This window comes from Salminus brasiliensis, chromosome 15 (genome assembly GCF_030463535.1).
Source record: "Salminus brasiliensis chromosome 15, fSalBra1.hap2, whole genome shotgun sequence".
Taxonomy (NCBI): domain Eukaryota; kingdom Metazoa; phylum Chordata; class Actinopteri; order Characiformes; family Bryconidae; genus Salminus; species Salminus brasiliensis.
In genome coordinates, this window is record NC_132892.1 from 26,160,827 (window position 1) to 26,180,803 (window position 19,977).

Consider the following 19,977-nt stretch of genomic DNA (forward strand, 5'->3'; position numbering starts at 1 on the left):
ACACTGTTTTTCTGTTTTGTTCTTGTCTCTTCTATGAGAGCACAGCACAGCTGTTCACATTCATCATAGGCAGCTTCTGTGCGAATGCAGGCTACGTTACAGTAGCACTAATGTAACTACATCAACAAACATCTGCATGGTTAAGCTAAAATCTTTTGTCACTCTCTTATTGTCTAGGTCTTGTCTCAACTTCGCTACTGTTCAATACAAAAACCTATGTAGGATTTTACACAATACTTAAAAAAAAATGAATAAATGAATGGCTAAATGGATAGCAATACTGTGTCCCACATGGGAGATAATTCTCTGTCAAAAATCAAGAAAATTAAGTATTTTATGCATTTTTACCTTCTGAAATTTCACCAAAATATGAAAACGAGTCTTTTACGTTTCCGTTTTCTGCCCCTTTTTTCAAAGTACAAAATAATCAAACACATTTTCTGTGATTTTCCATTTTTGTACTCTATTTTCTGTACCAAACATGAACATTTTTTATGCTTTCTGTTTCAAACTTTTTTTGGTTCTTTTTTCAAAATATAAAATATTAAAACAAGTATTTTATGCTTTCCGTTTTTGTATGTTTTTTTTATTGAATATTGAAACTCTTTTATGCGTTCTGTTTTTGTATGTTTTTTTCCTGCCTTTTTTTAAGCAGGAGAAAAAAGTATGAAATATTAAAACCGGTCCTTTGGTGCTTTGTGGTTTTTGCATTTCTAAACTCATGTTTAAAGTCATTGGCTTGAGAATATACCAAATAACATGATTTCAGTCCCTTATTCCTTAATTCATAGAGTTAGGCTTAAGTTTACTGAGGAAAACATACAAAAAGTACAAAATACGTTACATACATGTAGTGTACAGCTACCAGAAGAAGCATTGAACCCTCTGTGGTAAAAGTAAAGAAAGCTGGCTGCAAACACAACATAGGAAAATCTGTATAGGCACTGAGCTAAGTTAATATCCGTGCAAATAGCAAACTGCTCGGCTGGGTACGGGATGGAGATGATGATTGGCAAACAGCGCAAGGAGTGCAGGGGGGGAAAAAGATGTTCACTACAGACGCACAAAGAAATCTGAGCCTAGCATAACCCCCCCCTCCCTCCACCCAAATGTGAGCATTTGTCAACTCTAATGAAGCCTGTTGATATTGTGCTGAAACAGAAGTATGCAGATAATCATAGACCTCCAACCAAGTTAAGGTTTTGAGAAAGAAGGCAAGAGACTGGGCCTTTTGGGAGTTTTAGCTTTTAAACATGCATATTTCTAAACCTTCTTGCAAGTAAAGTCACAAATCAATGTGATGCGTTTAAAATATATTTACTGTAAATGTTGCACAGAAAGCTCTCGATAACGAGTATTCTAGCACTAGCTTCAGTTGCCTATGTTGTTACAAACGAAAGACAAAAACTAGTGTTGCATTGATGACTGTATCGGTGTTGCCACCGATACTAGCACTTACACACAGTATCGGTATTGGCAATAGAGAGCACCGCTACCATGACGCTTACTGATGTCGTCTTACTTTTTTTTGTATAGAGCACTTTTTTTTGCACACTTTGTTATAAAACGAAACATTTAAACAACCAGTACAAGCCAGTCATTAATAGTTATTACCATTAAACAGACGTTTACTGGAACTTTTAGGACTTTTTTTAGAACTTTTATGATTCCGAAACCAAAAGTTTAAGTTTAAGCAGCTTGTTTTAAGGCCTCACATTGACGTTTAGTACCTTTTTAACATAGAAATGTGTACCTGAATGTGAAATTGCTCCATATGCAATTTTTGTTTCTAAACTGGCATTTTTTTCACTGCTCTGAAATATGAATTTTACAACAGTTGAAAGCAAGTTGGTCAAGCTTAGCAAGATTTGTTTCTGCATTGTGACAATTTTAATTTTTTCTCAGCTCTGAAACTTCTGAAATGTGCAGCTCCTCAACCAGTAAACCCTGTCCTTTTGAGTCTATTAGATCTTATTTGAGATAAGATATAGAAAGTACAACCTATAAAAAGTGGAACATTTATAAATATCAGGATTTATAGCCATCTATCGAGCTATCTGTACTCGGCATTGGCTGATACTTAAGAATTAAGTCTATATATTAAGACGTGTTAATATATACAAATGCATCTCTTCCCTCAACATTCAAGCTACTGAGCAACAGTATATAAACGTCCCAGCTGAGTTATAAGATTATATGTGTTCTGTTCTGTTTCAGGCCGAACATATAATATTGAAATAACAGCTTAATAGTTGGAGATCATTGCATCACTACAGTACAGTTTCTAAAGGCAGTTCTAATGTCTCTTTCTGTGCCCTCTGGAGGTTTTAGTGTATGTATTTTATCTACCCTTAGAGACACATTTCACACAACACAATTGTTTGAAACCTTTTGAAAGCTAGAGAAGAATTCCTCCTTTAAGTGCTTTCACCTGTGTGTCTGGTAGTGTTACATCAGTGTTTGTTCAGGCTTTTTATGCCCTTATGGAAGTGCTACAGCAGAGTATGCTCCCAAAAGTGTAGGTGTCTGCCTTCATGCTTGGAGGAGTTGGACGAAGCCTTTTCCTTCTGGTTCGTTCCCAAAGTTGTGTCACCACTCCACCTCATGTTGAGCGTTCCTACAAACCTTTGCCATGTTGAAGTGTGTCCCAGAGCCTTTAGTAGTGTGGGGGAGTCTTTCACAATTTCTTCTGAAGCTAGTCAGAGTAGGAGCTTTCCTTTGAAATTAGACTGCCACTAATAGATGCCACACTTCCATATTTTAAGGACATTTGCAGTAACAGTGCTAGACAAAAGCAGATGCATGTGACTCTATTCAAATGTTGGAAGTAACAAGTTGTCTTATTATGAGACTAATACTAATGTTCAGGAGCTTAAACATCCTAATAATTATTCAGATTAGTTATCATTCACAGTATTGTCACGGTCAGGGTTTGGTAATAAAATCTGGAAGTCAAATGAGGGAGCCAAAGGTGTTTCTTCTATGGCTGTTTTGCAGGAGTGTGGCTTTAAGAGCAGTGTATACAGGGCATACAATCATGAAATCTACAAAGCTGTTACGCCATGAAGCAGCTCACCAAATCTTCAGCATTGGCCGATATATATCAGGCATGCTTTTTAAACATACATGTGTACATTACAAATGTTACTGATTCATATCACATTGTCGTGGAGCTCTTCTCCTAGCGTGAAATATTAATTTGACACAGATGGCAGCACTTTGCAGAAACCATGATGAACTCCTGAGTCTTGTAATGCGAAATCTTTTGAGTTTCCCGTAGCGATGGACAGATGGGCAGAGCGAAGGTCAAAGCTGTCCCAACTCTTTCAGGAAAGTGACTTGAGGACTGAATCTTGCAACAAAGGCAGAGTGCCGAGGCAGCAGTTTGAGATGGCCTCACTCTTTCTATTTCTTCCTCTCTCTCTCGAACTTTCTTTGTCGAACTTTTCTAGTTCCCTATCTCTCGCTTTCACATCCGACTTCATACAAAAGCCTTGCAGTGGAAGTTAGTTGTGCAAAAAGGCCTGAGCCCTGATCTGAGACCAGGATTGTGTTTTCTGTTGTAGTGCTAATCTGCTAATCTGTAGTTTAATTCACCTTTACTGTCATTATACTAATACAGACCTGTACAGTACAACAAAACACTGTTAGGTCTGTTTAGTCTCCGGTGCAGAACAGGTAGGACATGGTACAGTAGTGTAGGACAATAGACAAAACAGGGTGCATCAACAATAAGTACAGATGTGGGCATAAAGGCTGGGTGCAAAGAGCAGATACATGTGACTCTATTCAAATGTGCAAGTTACTATACTAACTAAGTTCCTATAGTACTAGATTACTATACCACTAGGTAACTATGATAACTAAATTACTATATTACAAGGTTACTATACCAATAGATTACTATACTACTAGGTTACTATATCACTAGGTTACTATACTAACTAGATTACTATGCTAGATTACTATACTACTAGATTACTAAACAACTAGGTTACTATACCACTAGATTACTATACTGCTAGGTAACTATATCACTAGGTTACTACAGTAACTAGATTACTAAACTACTAGGTTACTATACCAATAGATTACTATATTACTAGGCTACTATACTAACTAGATTAGTATACTACTAGATTACTAAACCACTAGATTACTATACTGCTAGGTTACTATATCACTAGGTTACTATACTACTAGGTAACTATGCTAACTAGAGTACTATATTACTAGGTTACCTTACCACTAGGTTACTATACTAACTGGATTACTATGTTACTAGGTTACTATACCACTAGTAAGTTACTATGCTACTGGGTTACTATAGTACTAAGTCGCCATACTAATAGTAAAACGGAATAAATGGGGAGAGCAGTGATGTGTTGTACGTGTAAATGAAGAGTAAAACAGGGAGTTGAGGACTGTATGCTGAGGTAGAGCAGCCTGGTGTTGCAAACAGCATGACGTACGTAAACAAGGTGTGCAGAGCAGTAATAAGTGTAGCAGCTAGAGAACTGTACACAGCTTACACAGTTCAAACTGGTCATGTTATTGGTCATGTTATTGGTCATTGGTCTGGTTTTGTTATACCAGGATTTCGACAGTGCATCACAGTACATTCTGTTTTTATTCTGGAACAACATACATTTTTAATGGCGGTTCACATCTGTGAACTTCTGTTACAGGAAAATTCAGCATTTTCAACCTTTCGATCCATATCTGCAGCATCTGTAGCCTACAGCCACTCACCACGGACAGTCATTTCAGCACTTTTCCTTTCACATTTCCTTGTACTTGGCAAACAACAGAAAACCTGTTGACTTAAAATCCACTTCTAATGGAATCCAGGTGCAGGTGCTTCTGTTATAATGCAGTTTCCAGTAAACAGGTGTTTCCAAGAAAAAATTATGATTATGATCCGTAGCGATTGACTGTGTGCTGCATATCTGTCAGTTAGAGATTGGCTTAAAAACACTGGAATATTCCTTCAGATTCACCAGTCAGTGATTCTGTAGAGCGCATTGATACAAGCCATGAAAGGGTAGATTCTAAACCTTCAAGACCACATTTGTGAATAATGACTGATAAACATAATCCTGTTGGCAATTGAGCTGTGCAGCCGCCACCCAAATAGTACCTGCTCTGTGGTGGTCCTTTGGGGTTCTGATCATTGAAGGTGAAAGAAGGCCGATAGACCACAGTCTGTAATTATAGAACTACAGAGTGCTCCTTTATGGGAAGTGGAGCTGAAATAATGGGTATGAATGAGTTCATACCAAACCAGGGGCGATCATAATATTCTGTTATGACCGTGTATAATCACATAGCCAGGCACGGTTTTATTGTTATGTATATTGCTCGTCGCTATGTGAACTATGATTTTAATCATATGACAACTGCTGTGACAAGTACCAACACTGACACACACACACACACACACACACACACACTTACACACACACAAACACTCCAGTTCCTCACTGACTGTAGCAACCCAGCTGAATCTAGGGACTAGTGTTTCTTTTTATTTGGAAGAGGCATTCTGTAACTGAGCAACTGGAGACACATCATCTGTTGCATTTCATCAGTTTGCACAAATGTATTAAATTTAGTGGACCTGCCAATAAAACAGAGGACTCCACATTATTCTTCTTTATGGTTCCTCCCTGGTCTTTTTCTCATTGACACAGTAATTGCAAATCTTATTCAATTCCAGCTAAAAATATATACAAATGAGAATTAACCCCTTGACCCCTAGGTTTATTATTCAGTGATTAATCCTCATATGGAAACTGTTGGGAAGTTGTTGTTATCAGTTTGATTTAGTATATCTCATTGAGTGCCCCAGGGTTCTATTTTAGGGCCTATACAATTGATGTGGATTTTGACAGCAGTGTAGTTATGAAAGTGAAGAAGTGTGGGCTGCAGGGCCTAAGGGGGTTTAAGCTTTTTATCTTCTATGTATTAAGGGGCCAAGCACCAGAGATGCTGAAACCTTGTTTGTGTTTGTGTTTTTTTTCTCATTTAATTTAATTGTAATTTAATTTAGCACTGCTTTCACATGTGTCTCATTTAGTCAGAAGTAATGATGAACATTGTTATTAATGACATGTTCACATCTTTCCTCTGCTAGGTACCCGCCGTTTTTCGATGACAACCCCTTTGGCATCTATCAGAAAATCCTGGCAGGAAAGCTGGAGTTTCCACGGCATCTGGATTTCTACGTAAAGTAAGCACTCGAACCAAACAAGGCAATGACAAATTAATTAACCCTAATTCTGAGCTCTCCGCTAACCATATGCTTAGAAAGTACACAAGTCTATTAATCAAGCTGAGCTCCGGCTCAGAGTTCGTAATTGGATGTTATCGAGAGTTGTCGGTACACCTAGCCACCTTTGCCCACACTGCTAAGGAGTGCTACTTTGTGGGCTTGCTTGTCTGACCTGCACGCTGCTGACTCGCCTGTAGTCCACACACACACACACACACACACACACACAAACTGGACAACATCCGTGCGCGCACACACTAGCCAAAACGGCCTGCAATGAACTGGCTTGTTCAGATGTGAACCCATTAGCTCAGGCCAGGGACAGCTGCAGAGTGGAGGAATGCAGCTGATTACTCCCTCTTTTCCTAACAACCCCAATCCCTGTGACCCACATAGAGCACAGCCCAGTCAGACCTTATCCTGCCAACACTGTACATCAGGCTCATGTAATCATACACACACATATACTTTCAAAGTATCATCATACACACACATATACTTTCACACATATACACATAAACTTCTTCATTCATTCATTTACTCAGTTTATCCAAACTAAGATACGTTTAGTGTTTAAAAGACCGCTTCCTTACTTTCGCATTGGAACTGTGAGGCTAATGTGTTCAGTTTGGAATCACATTTATACAAATACAAAAGTATTTGGACACCTGCTCTTTCATCGTTTCTTCTCAAATCAAGGATAATTAAGAGTTGATCCTGCTTTTGTCGGAGTAACTGTCTCCACGGCCCAGGAAAGGCTTTTTTGGATAATTGGAGCACTAGATTTTGGGTATTTGGAGCACTGCTGTGAGCATTTCATTGCATTCAGCGACAATTCTTGAGGTCAGAATGTTGGATGATCACCACCACACCTCATCCCCAACTCCCCAACTTATCAAATACGTTTGGATAAAGCACCTCCATCATCTTTTAGGAGAACACCATGGTTATCTGCTCTAGAGAGTCATATTGTATTGACAATACTTCTCTCAGGGACGGGACAAGCTGTGAGTGTGCATTGGCACACCTGTGTCAGCAATGGGTGCAACGTAAAGTAGCTGAATGCATTCTTTAGAAAGGATGTCCACAAACATTTGGACATATAGTGTATATCTTAAGGCTACACAAACAGAATCTTGTCTAAATATTATCGTCTGAAGATCATAATGTTGTCTGTGGTCTTGTGCGTTTTATATACAGTGGCATTCAAATGTTTGGGCATGCCAGGTCAAAATAGCTGTTAAAGAAAGTAAAAGATGATCTGATTTCCAAGTAGCCTAAATTTAAAGCACATAAAACAAAAGCAAATAGGTTTAAACTAAGGAAACGCCCCCAGTATTGTCACTACTTGGTAACACCCACTTTTGCATGTTTCACAGCTTGTAACCAACCTTTGAGTCACAAGAAGACCTTTCTTCCATGAAGGTCATATTTGTGCAGGTGTTGCTGCACAGTGGAACAGTGCACCACTGCTCCAGAGTACGCTAAATCGCCATAAAGGCCTTTAGCAAGGGCTTTGATTTGATATTTCAGGTCTATGTGGCATTGTGCTCCTCTTCTTTCTTCTACACCTAAAATTGTATAAAACTCAATTACAATAGTACACTAATAATCTTATAACTAATAAACTTATTTAACTATTTACAGTAATAAAAAGCTTGAGCAGAGGTGCCCAAACATTTTTTACATTTACATTTACGGCATCTAGCTGACGCTCTTATCCAGAGCGACTTACAAGGTTACTGGTATTACAGAGGTGAGCCAATGTAGTGTTAGGAGTCTGGCCCAAGGACTATTATTGGTGTAGCGCAGCATAGTCACCCAGACCGGGAATCGGACCCTGGTCTCCCACATGATGTTGTAACTCAGTGGCAGGTAGTGGTGTTATCTTTTGCGCCACACCAACCACCACGTAAACGTAAGCATGTTATTGTATCCACCTTTTTCTGTGCTTAAAGCGAATGCGGTCTGGAGTAGGTTACTGCTGTGGACGCTGATCATAAAGTAGCTAGCTATGCGGACCCAGTCGGTTTAATGTTATGTGGAGCTATGAAGAGCATAGCTAACTAGCTTACCATTTTGTGGAGGGTAAACTCAGGTCTGGTAAAGGAGACGCGCCGGGTGCTTGGGAGGCTTTTGGGTAAGACGTTAGTCTAAGAGCTAATCTAAGGGCCTCACAAGCATCCAACGCGCCCTCTTCATAACCAAGCCAGTTCCTAGTGTAAGGATGTTCTGCCGTTGGCTTCAGATGGTAAGAGCAGGGGTGTGGGCTACCTGTCACTAACCCATTTTGAATGCATGTGTGTGATTATTTGGGCATGCACTTAGCACAGTGCTTATTACTGAAGTATTAGCTTCCATTACTTGTGAGCCCTACATTAGCCCTGTCGGTCCAGCGCAAAGCTAAAAAAACTAACTTTGCAGCAAAAATGAGAAAATTGTGTAAACACATTCCCTTTAATACACTTTTAACAAATGAAAGGAAGGTAAATAAAGCCAGGAAGAGTCCCATATTCCTGTCAGAGCGATACTTATGATGTTCCTCATAAACCCTGCGTTGGAAGTTATGTGATTTATGCAGAGCTGCAGAATGCAGTCATGAGCAATAAGAGAACCCAAAATATTTTGGCCTAGCAGTTTAGAAAGCAAACTCTTGAGTGATGAGTGAAGTGCTAAGAAAGTAACACAACTCTCCAGGCGCAAGGTTCTGCCATGATATCAGCTAAAACTGAAGTCACTTCCACAAAAAATATGGTCAGCTGAGCCAAATAAAAAAAACTAGTTTGCAGCCAATGTGCCCTCAGGCCATAACTGTGCAGATGGCTCCACAGTTCAAGCATGAGTGACGTTACTCTAACTTCTGTATCGGACACATCAGAATCATGCGTTCTGATTCTGCAATACATCATTTGACCAGCGGCAGTCTTGTACGTTCACACGTCGCTGCATACCGGACACATGTGAAGCAATTTTGACAGATTCAGGACCCTAGGGCACGAAGCAGTCTTCAGACTGGAACCGTATCTGTGGCTTCGACGGCGGAAAGTAGGCCAGACGTCGGTCAAATGAGGGCTGTGTGTCAGCAGAGGCTTGAGAAGCCAGTCGAGATAAGCTATCTCCGAGAAACTGGTTAGCATCCGCACGGCAGCCCCGTGTGCTGAGTCTCTAGCAAGAGTGCAAGTGAAGGTCATGGCAAATGCAAGCCCGCGAGGCACCCCGCACGTTAGCTTGACAATATAATAAGCAAAGAAAATATGAGGCTCCTCTAACACAGTCAACATGCTAATAGGCCAGTTGGCAGCACACTGAGAGTAAGATACACATGGTTGCCCTTTTGAATTGAAAATATGGCAAAGAATGGGAATACTTGCAAGTGAATACAGTGAGGGCAGCAATAAATCACGACTTTAAGAGGCTGAGTGTAACGTGCGAACTCTCGGTGGAAATGTATGCTTCATTCATTAATACAAGCTAAAAAGAAAGAGTGTTCTACATTTGTGTATAGTTCTATACCTTTCAATTAAACCGACTGTTTTGCATTAACCAGACCGTGCCCTGAAGACTGCTACTTGTAAGCGACCGCCATTCTGATTGGTTGCTCTCGGTTGTGACTCATTCAGAAAGCAGTGTCGGCTGAAATGAAACTGGTCTGGATCCTTTGAAAGACTGCGGTGATCCATTTGCTTCCCGACAGCCAGGAACAGCTCAGCATTTTCCACTCGTCTTCTGGCTCATTAACTCTGTTACAGACTATCTGCAGTAGCAACATGCCTAATAACTTCAGAGGGACTGAACGAGATAATGGCTGTAGGCTGAATCTGCATGAATCTGCCACCTCAATATCTTGTCTGTAGAAAAGTCCTACATAATTTGCATCCTAATTAAAAATTATAATTACTTAAAAATAAGAGTGCACACGTGTACACCCACATACACGTGTTTGTGTGTGTGTATGTGTATATATATATATTATACAATATATAAATTATACAGTCCAGATCACATTAGAGCAAATGCAGCTATAAAGAGCTTTAGAGCTGTGTGATTTAACAGTCACATAAAATCGCTACTTTTTTGCTAATGTTATTTTTTTTTGTTCTAATATTAGTGTTTTACAGAGTAAATTTAGTCTAAAATATATGTAAGAATTGTGTCTAAAATGTGCTGACATTTTTACATCTAAGTAGTTGTGAAGTTGCAAAGATGGCAGAGCCTTTAGACGTTTGTACAGCCACAGTTGTGTGTAGCCAATCAAAAATAAACAGTCTGTGGTTTGAATGGATTTAATGAGAATAAATAGCTTATGGTGAAGTTGTTGGATGTGTGAGATCGGGCTGCAGCATTTTGTTAGTCAAATAATCTATTAATTATTGGAATAAATAATTAATTATTTGGATTATGAATCGCTTAGTTACTAAATAGTCAAAAAACTCATATGATTTTGAGTAACTTTGAGATAACTTAACTTATAATGACATAACAATAACAGTAACAGTAAAATATTGATTAATAACTTAAATGAACTGTTTTATTGAACTTTCCAAGGTCTTTGTTCTGTCAATGTTTTGAAAACTATGCAAAATAGCAGCAATAAAATATAACAAAACTAAAGGAGTGTCTCCTTAATCAGTTTCCCCATAATTTATCATAATTTATCTGCCAAAAAAAAAGGGGGGGGATAATGACCCTCCTCATGGTGGCAAAACCAGTAAGCTGATTGGCTTGTTTCGTTGAGAGGTGGGACTTTTTAGTAACCAGCAAGTTGATTAAGAGGCAACACTTTGTTCCTAAACAGAGCACTAAGAGAACTCCTGTTCATATTTAACCAGTGACCGTCTCCTCATTCATAACGTCTCTGGGTTGACTCCTTTTTACACTCAGGCCGTGTCCATATGGGACTCTCCCCTCCACTCCCGCCCAAGAGTGATATCGCTGCAGATGTGTGTCTGTGTTGTCTCATGGCTCCGTAACAATTCTATCCACGGGCTCCGTTCGTGTGATGGACAGCTGCTCAGTTTGTATGTTTTTACTGCAGCTCTGCGTCCAGATTGAGGGAATTATCACTGTAACGAGGAACAGCAGCAGTAAAACTGTTCCTCACTGTTATGATTAAACTTAGTCCGTGCTTCACATGCGTCCTGAACCTAGAAACACACGCGATGACCTCACCATCTAAACGACTGTTAAATTATTGGTTTGTGAATTTTAATCGACTAAGACGATTAGTCGTTGCACCCCTAGTGAGAAAGTGCTCAGTGTGTTCAATGTTTCATGCTTTTCATTTGAAATGAATACTTTGGGACGGTGTTGGTTGTGTTTCCGCATTATTATGATACAGTAAGCCTGGCCTGTAAACCTGGGCTATCATTAGCTAACACTTGTTGCTCTTGTGTTTGTCCACTTAGAGATCTCATCAAGAAGTTTCTGGTGATTGACCGAGCGAGAAGACTTGGCAACATGAAGGTAAGCAAGCCGTTATTAGGCCACAGCAGTGCAGACACATTGTGCTGACTCCATTGTGCAAAACAGTTTGTATAATCTCCATTGGAAAGCACTGCTAATAGAATGGGACGCACACCGTTCCCAGAGCAAAGTGTAGGTTCGAAGGGTGTGAAGATAAAGATGGCAGCAGCTATTTGTTGAGTTATTCTGCTGTTGTAAAGTATGGGAAAATGTCGTTCTCACAATGACTTAAATGACTTTTAGGTTCCACAATGACTTTTAGGTTCCTAAAAGGACATTTTCAGGATGCTTTTAAACAGCATGCTGGGAAAGAAATGTGATCCAGCCTTGGCTTTACAGGAAAGGTCTGCTTAATTACCAGAATGAAGTACAAACCTATGGAAAGATTAGAAAGTCTCTGTTAGCTAAGAGCTGAAGATATCAGCTTTGGTGAGGCCAAGGTTCCCCAGTTCTCCATGTAGTACAGTGTTATGAATTGACCTCTAATAGAGGATATTTCTCAAATTAGCATTTCATGGGATGGCAGCACAGGGCCTGATTTCAATTTTTTTTTTTAGTCACATACTGTTGTGCTAATGTCATCTGTCCTGAGGCGTTCTTGAATGGATATGCCTGGGCATCATTTTCCATTTTCCCATCAACTGTAGTTACGGTAATAAACTCACAGATGATTGTTCACAGCAGGTGTAGATTTTCTCGCCACTAAAGAATGTTTTTCTCCCTCTGTCTGCGCTGTAGCCATGAAACCTAGCAAAATATGGTGGGTGAAGTTCTTCCAAAGAACTCTGTTGTTCATTTATTGCTGCCAAGACCTTCCTTTAACTCTTTTTTTTTTTTCTTCTGCTCTTTTAAGTGACCTGCGATCCTTTCAGTTCCTTGCAAACTAATGACATGCAGGTTTTACTTTTCCATCGTGGGGCAGGCCGCCTCTGCACGTCCTCTTCCACTATTTGGTTTTGGATGACATGTTAAAGATGAAAGAGCATGTTGGAGGAATTTACACTCATTGTTCACAATTTCACTCTCCATTCTTGAATCTTGCAAAAGCCTATGGGCTCTAGATGGTTATCGCTTTTTGTTTGGCTGTGATACCTTAAGGCTGATTTAGGGTAAAAAGGGGAGAGGTATGGTTTTTCATTAATTCCATATTTCACAGTCTGCTTTTAATCTTGTCAGTCTTACCTACTGGCTTTATCCGTTACTTATCCAAGTTATTGATGGGCTACTTCTTCATGTCCATCTTTCCTTGTAGAATGGAGCCGAAGACATTAAAAAGCACAGGTGGTTCAGGTCTATAGACTGGGAAGCAGTTCCGAATAGAAGACTGAAGGTAAATGTGGCATCTCTCTACATTTCTAACATTAGTTCCTCAGATGGAAAGTCAGGTATGGCATGCTTTTATGTTGATAAGATTTAGAATGATTAGTCACTTTATTATGATATGTGTGGAATATATATAATTATAATTTATGACAACAGGTACAGTTTTACAGCACGTACTGTAATATAAAATCTATAAAATATATAAAGCCTTTAGTGTAAAAATTATTTATATACATTTGTTTATACATTATATAAATATCATATTATATATCAGAATGTTCAGCTCTCAGCTCCCTCTATATCGAGACCCCACATGACCTAGAGCGCCATGTAAAGAGATACTCTGACCCCTAAACCTGAAATAGTCAGATATTTCATTTACAATAACAGGTTTTGTTTGGATTTGGGAAAAGATTTTCAGAGAACTAACTCAACCTACCTTTATTAAAAATATTAGTGTTTACATGAAACATTAACCCAAATAGTTATGTCAATGTTTTTTATGTTATAATAAAAATATTATATATATATATATATATATATATATATATAATAAAAAATTTATTATATATATTATGTATATGTATAGTGTTACAATTGAAAAAATGCAATGCGACCAAGCCAACACGCAACAGGGCGAATTTAATGTGGGCGAAACAGTCAATGTGCAACAAGCTGGTTAATTAAACAGCAAGGGTCATGATTGCAGCGTTGTCCGTCACGATAGCTGGACCTTCGTTTGCAAACTCTTGTGTTGTCTCAGACAGCAGTTCAGCTAGATTACTCGCCATCTGACTGGTTACCCTTGTCTGTAAAACACGAGACACAAGCCTACATTCGTCATCAGTATAGTGAGCCTTAATTGTTGGGTACGAATCCTTTGCTCTGGATGTCCAGCTATCACAGGTTAGGGTGACTGGGGTTCTGGGGAGACTTTACTTGAGCCCCAGTCTGATGTGCAGGCCAGATCAAAGAATTGACAAAAATGGGCTAATTTTCTTGATATGAAGTGATATCGGATCATTCCAACAAAGATGGATTTAAATGGAAAAATTAAACTCTCCCCCAATCAAAATGTGTTCCCGGGGCTTTAATAAATATTTAGAATGAAGATTAATCGATTATGGTGGTGTTTCTAACGTGTAGCATAAACATGATCTCTAAACAACCATATTAAACTCAAGCATACTTGGTAATTGTACATGTTGACAATCTTGCCGTTCCTTTTCCAATCCTTTTATCTTTATAGAGTCAGGATATTGGCTCAGATACTGTCAGTTCCAGCACTCTGTGGTGGTTTCTGTGGTGACACAATTGTAGAAACCATATGTTAAGATTTGGACAGTGTTCTCCTTTTTTAATGTCATAACGACTTGCTCTGTTGTTTTCCATTTTCCCTTCGAAGCCACCCATAGTTCCGAAAGTGTCTCACGAAGGTGACACGTCTAACTTTGATGCCTACCCTGAAGACGAATGGAAGAAGGACACACCGGTGCCACCAAAGGATCTAGAGCTTTTCAAGAACTTCTGAATGGACTTTTTTAATGGTATAAAAGAAAGGAAGGTCGGTCCGGATGTTGGAGCAGGGCATCGTCCAGCATTAACTCATTCCAGTGCAAGTCTGCCCTTGTCTCGCTTCTGGATTGATGTCATGGAGAAAGATTGAGGATCATAGCCGACCTCATCATCATCATCATCTTGAAGATCAAATGCATAGAGAAGAAAACTCCATTCCCTTTACTTCGGTTTCTCTGGGCCTACTTTTCTTATGCAAAAAACTACAAACGATGGATTCTGCACCAAAAATTACTTTTGCTTTTCAAAGTGTGCATATTTGCAATAATATGGTTGTTTTTAATGCTTCCTTTTGCTGGATCAGTGCAACATCTTTGATTACCTCAAAAAAAAAGGAAAGTGGATTTATGTTCTTGGGTGCCCACGAGACGTTAACGCTTTTGTGTTGCTCCAAAGCCAAGAGCACACTACAAGCCAGTAGTCTGGTGGAGTTTATTTATACATAAGCTATCTGGGACTTAGCATTACGTCTTTAATGTTTTCTCTTCTTTTTTTATTTAAATATTTGGTCTCAGACTGTTCATTACAGGTACAGCTAAAGGCTTTGTATGGTTACGAAACCATAAATGACAACACCGGCCTAACAGTAGTAACTGTACCAAATCTGATGGCTGTGTTGGCATTTAAACAAATGGTCCAGGATTGAGGACTTTGGTATCAATTTCAATATGTTGCAACTTGGTGCTTGAAGAACAACTGGAAGCTTAAGCACAAGCTTTGTTTACCTTGAGGTTTACTGCACCCTTAGGCTTTCTGACCTTCTTGTGGTGAAGTTGTGTCTTTGTCATCCCCCTACTTGTAAATAATCTTTCTAATTAACCTCGAGTGCATGACGTAAAAACGTAAACACTTTTAGCACTTGCCTGAGGTGGCCTTATTTTAGAGATGTGTGAATCGTCTTTTTAAACAAAACCAGTGCTGGTGTGTTTTAAGGCCGTCGGTGCAGTCGGACGTTTTACTACGGAATAAAAAAAAAGAACTTGATCTAGAGACTTGGGTGGAAATCGTTGCTTTGAAAGGTGTGAACTACTGTGTACGTGTGTGAATCCGATTCTTCTTTTTTGAAGCTGTAAGGAGGAGCTAAATTCCACCTGCAAAATGTATGTGTGTGTATATAGATCATAGATCAATAAGTAGGCCTAAAACAAAAAAAAGGCCTTCTGACACAAGACACAAGCGTCGTCTACGTATTTAACTAACCTGCTTTCGGATCCAATTTTGGATAATCATATCCATGACAACTCAACGGTTCAAAAAAATAAAAGTGTACTCGGAAAAAGAAAAAAAAAATCCTGATTGAAGCTTCTGGAGAGAACTTTGCACTGTCAGTTTCAGAAGTGTAGCAATATGAGGCGAAACAGTTAAAACACGTCATGCTGGAATTGTTGGAAAAATAGTGCTTCCCATGCACATGTGGAGATAATTAATGACCTATCTTGCATGGCTTAGGCAATGCAGATGCTGACTAAAAACTGCAAACCGTTAACCATTCTCGGCCATTTTTTTGATAGTTGAGGCAAAACAGTGGATTTAATTAATGTTTTTAAAAAGCAAAAAAAAAACGTTTTTGTCTTGCGTTGTACGGCCCCATGCAAAACTTTGGAAACCGTTGGTGAAATCATGTTTGGTTGATTTTTAAAGTGAAAGTGACAGTGTCTGCACATTTTAAGGCACAGTTACTGATGATTATTTGCTTAATTTAACATTGTGGGGAAAATGAAAACGTAAAATGTGGCATGTGCGACAATTACGGCTTATTTTATGTGATATGTTGTTTTCCAGTGTGTTAAATTCAGCAAATAAATACAACGTAGGCTTTAAAAGGATTTGTTTACTTATGTTGACCTACAACAATTAAAAGACTGTATGTGTTACTTTAGTTTTGCAGTTATTTGTGTGTCGGGTTTAAAAATCGTGTGAAAATGATGTTTTTTTATTTATAAACTGAAATGTATACTTGGTATAATCTGAAAAGAAACTGCATTTACTTTATCCTTTTGCTACCAAACCGAAAAAGTTCTGTGAACTTAAATAATGACCTGAGTCCAACATAGGAAATTTTATACTCTTTTTTAATACAGCTTTTTATTCTGTTCTTTAGTAGGTTCCTTCAGTTGCCTTTTGCAAAACATTGACTGTGTATTTAAAGTGGTGCAAATACAGTATTACCTGCTGTTATGGGAGCTAAATAAATGACAAATAAATTCAACTTCTCATGTGGACAGAGCTCTGGGACTCATTGTTTTTAATGACAAAGACTAGGTTAGATTGTAGGTGGGAATTACGCGAGTGTCTGATTTTACAGAAAGAGGTTGTTTCTTTGTTTTCTCAGGACACGACAAGCTTCTACTTGAGTAAGAGAGTTTCTTCCGCCTGGCTGACAGTGCTGGTATCCTGGGGCGCTTCTGTCAGCATCTTGGCATCCAACCAGAATCTCTCAAAGGATTGATTCAGGGCAGTATTAAGAGGTTTTTGGAGTATCAGGGCAAGCTTATAGAACTATCACACCAGTAATGAGGTTTCTCAGTCTCTGCTGACAGTGCAGGGTTTCTCCTAGATAATTTTTTTCCCCTATTCAGGCCAGGTGGTGGACTCTTTGACACTAACAGTGTTGTCATAATTCATATGTGGCTGAAAGCTGAAATTTATGCTGGACAAAGATTGCACTGCGGATATTTCTAAAGAAGAAATCTTTCACAATAGCGGTCAATAAAGATTGGCCAGGCTGGTTCGAGCTGACAGAAAGGCTACAGTAACTCCGTTACCCACTTTGTACAGTTAAGGCAAATGGGCTATAACAGCAGACAGCCGTGCTGGGTTCCACTTCTATCAGCCAAGAACAGAAAGCTGAGGCTGCAGTGGATTCACCAAAGCTGGACAGTTGAAGACTGGAGAAACGTAGCCTGGTCTGGTCTGGTCTGAAGAACTGTTGGCTCTGAATTTGGCTCTAAATGAGCTACATGAAACCATGGACCCAACCTGTCCTGTGTCAGCAGTCCAGGCTGGTGAAGGTGGTGTAATAGTGTTGGGAATATTTACTTGGCACATTACATGTACCACAGCCTATTTGAGCATGTGCATCCCTTCATGACCACAACCTTCTAACGGCTACTTCCAGCATGATAATGCACCTTGTCACAGAGTAACCTGGTTTTAGTGTTCTTCAGTGGTCTTCCCAATCACCAGAACTGAACCCCAATGCAGTGTGGTAGGACAGGAGACGAACGAGCCTGTCTTCTATTGAACCACAAACCTCTTTATACAGAATGTGCTTCCAAATCACTTTCTTCTCAGACTTGAAGTTGGTTCACCCCCTGCGAGTCTCCAAACATGACCTACCCACTTCTCTACGCTCCTGGTGGAGCTAATAGGGGCTGTTCAAACAATATAATGACCTTTAGGCCAGTTAGAAAAACATTAATCTGTGAGAGTCTAATTGTAAGTTAATGGTTCCCCTATGATCATAAACCGCTCTGAGGTAGCCCTGTCAGGCTGACAGGAAAGTGTGTGAGTGTGTGCTTAAAACACACACTTAAAGCCCTATCCCGCACTTTTCCTTTACATGACAGAGAAGCATAAATACTGTACACAGTGTTGCATAGATCCTCTAAGGCGAAAATGACCTTCTCTTTACACAAGGCTGGGGGCGTACACGTCCAATGTTCCGACACAGTGTTATAAACCAGCTACGGTGTTACGCACAGGCTATTACGTAGGTGTTTCAGCTGCTATAAATCATCGACTGGACAAAGCACCTCCTTTACTAGTGCATAAACCTGAGCGCTGATGCATTAACCCTGACCTGCTGGGCCGCTGAATGATGCTGTCACAGTTATCTTCTTCAGTCGTCACATAGAAGGTAGTCTGCATGTTGACCTTTCACAATACGCTGCTCTAGGAACTCTTGCCCTTCTCCAAATCAATAAGTAAAGTTTTCCAATACTTAGTACAGAGAGAAATAAATATATTTATATATATGTATAAATAAATATCAATGATTTGTATGATTTGTATCTGTATCTGAATTTTGGTAGACTTTTGGTAGAAACACTCTGGAAGAAATTAACAACATTGAATATACGGCCACATTTTCAGCCCTATCTGTTTGCCAGCTTTGCAATATAAGTGACATTATTTGCGTAAAATTTGATGACGCATTTCTTAGGTTTCACATTTTTGGATATTTTGTATATTACAAATTCTGCTGCGCTAGCCTCTAACAAAATAACCCTAAAACAGCCCCCTAAACTGCTAAACTGCTGAATATGGAAGCATGTCTAAAAAGGCTAACACCTAAGCTAAGTGTTAAGCTAACACTATCAGGCTCGGGAAAGCTCCACTTTTACATTTACAGCTAAGGGAAGCGCCGCAAGGGCTGCGCTCAACAACCGATGGTAAAACCGGGGTGCTAGCAGGCTGATTGGCTAAAAGCTAACCCTAGCAGACCCTAATATAATCTCTTCAGCTAGCAAACTGCACACCATGCCAACTGGGCAGGAGAGGACAGCAACACTATCCGGAATAATTACGAACAGTGCTTGTTACAGTGTTACAATCTAGGCTAGGCTAGAAATCTGTGAGCTGTTGTGTCGTCATAAACCTGCCAATTGAAGCAGAGCTTTTTTTCCACAAGCCCAATGTAAACGGAAAATCAGCATGTTTTTTTTTTCATTTTGAGGCAAAATAACAGGGTTGTAAATAACAGGAGTATAAACTGAGCATTTTCTGGGCATTTAACTTATGAATGCATTGATCAACCACACCAGGTACTGGATGATTAGTATATATAATACTGTGCTTCCTTAAACAGAGGGTTTAAGGAAGTGGGTAAAATAAACAGGTGTGAAGCTTCAACATTGTAGCATTTGGCTGAAGTTCTCACTCAGAGGTACTTACATCTAAGTCATGTAAACACACACACACACACACTAGTGCACTAGCACTACTTGCTCAAGGGCCCAACAGTGGCAGCTTGCTGAGCCCGGGAATCGAACCGCTGAGCCACCTGTTACATGGGTAGGCCAGTAAGGCCATGTAGTGTTATGAGTCTTGCCCTAAATACTTGGGCTACGTCAGTATGGTGCCATGGGAAAGGCAGTGTTGTCACTCACTATGCAACACCATTTTTCAGGTGCTTAAGACCTGCCACAGTACTGTAAGTGGTTGTAGTATTCAGCCCATCCTGTAAGATCCAGAAGGTTCTCCAGAAGCGAAGCTAGGCCTTATGGTAAGCCTCACTCTACAAGGTTGTCTTCAACCCGCCCCTTTGCTAGGCTACAGAAGATGTGCCTTTATTTTGAGCTGGCCTCTATTTTACACAGCGGCATTTACGCAATAGCAAA

The 19,977-nt window shown here is 39.5% G+C and overlaps 1 protein-coding gene across 1 annotated transcript in view; it reads left to right on the forward strand.

The window, feature by feature from the left end:
- Window positions 1-16,838, forward strand: part of prkx (protein kinase X-linked) — a 57,059-nt gene extending 40,221 nt beyond the window's left edge. Inside the window, exons 5-8 of the mRNA XM_072657353.1 lie at window positions 6,137-6,232; window positions 11,680-11,737; window positions 12,990-13,067; window positions 14,466-16,838. Coding sequence (XP_072513454.1) covers window positions 6,137-6,232; window positions 11,680-11,737; window positions 12,990-13,067; window positions 14,466-14,591 — 358 coding nt within the window. The 3' untranslated portion in view covers window positions 14,592-16,838. The remainder of the gene's footprint in view (window positions 1-6,136; window positions 6,233-11,679; window positions 11,738-12,989; window positions 13,068-14,465) is intronic.
- Window positions 16,839-19,977: the final 3,139 nt, after the last annotated feature.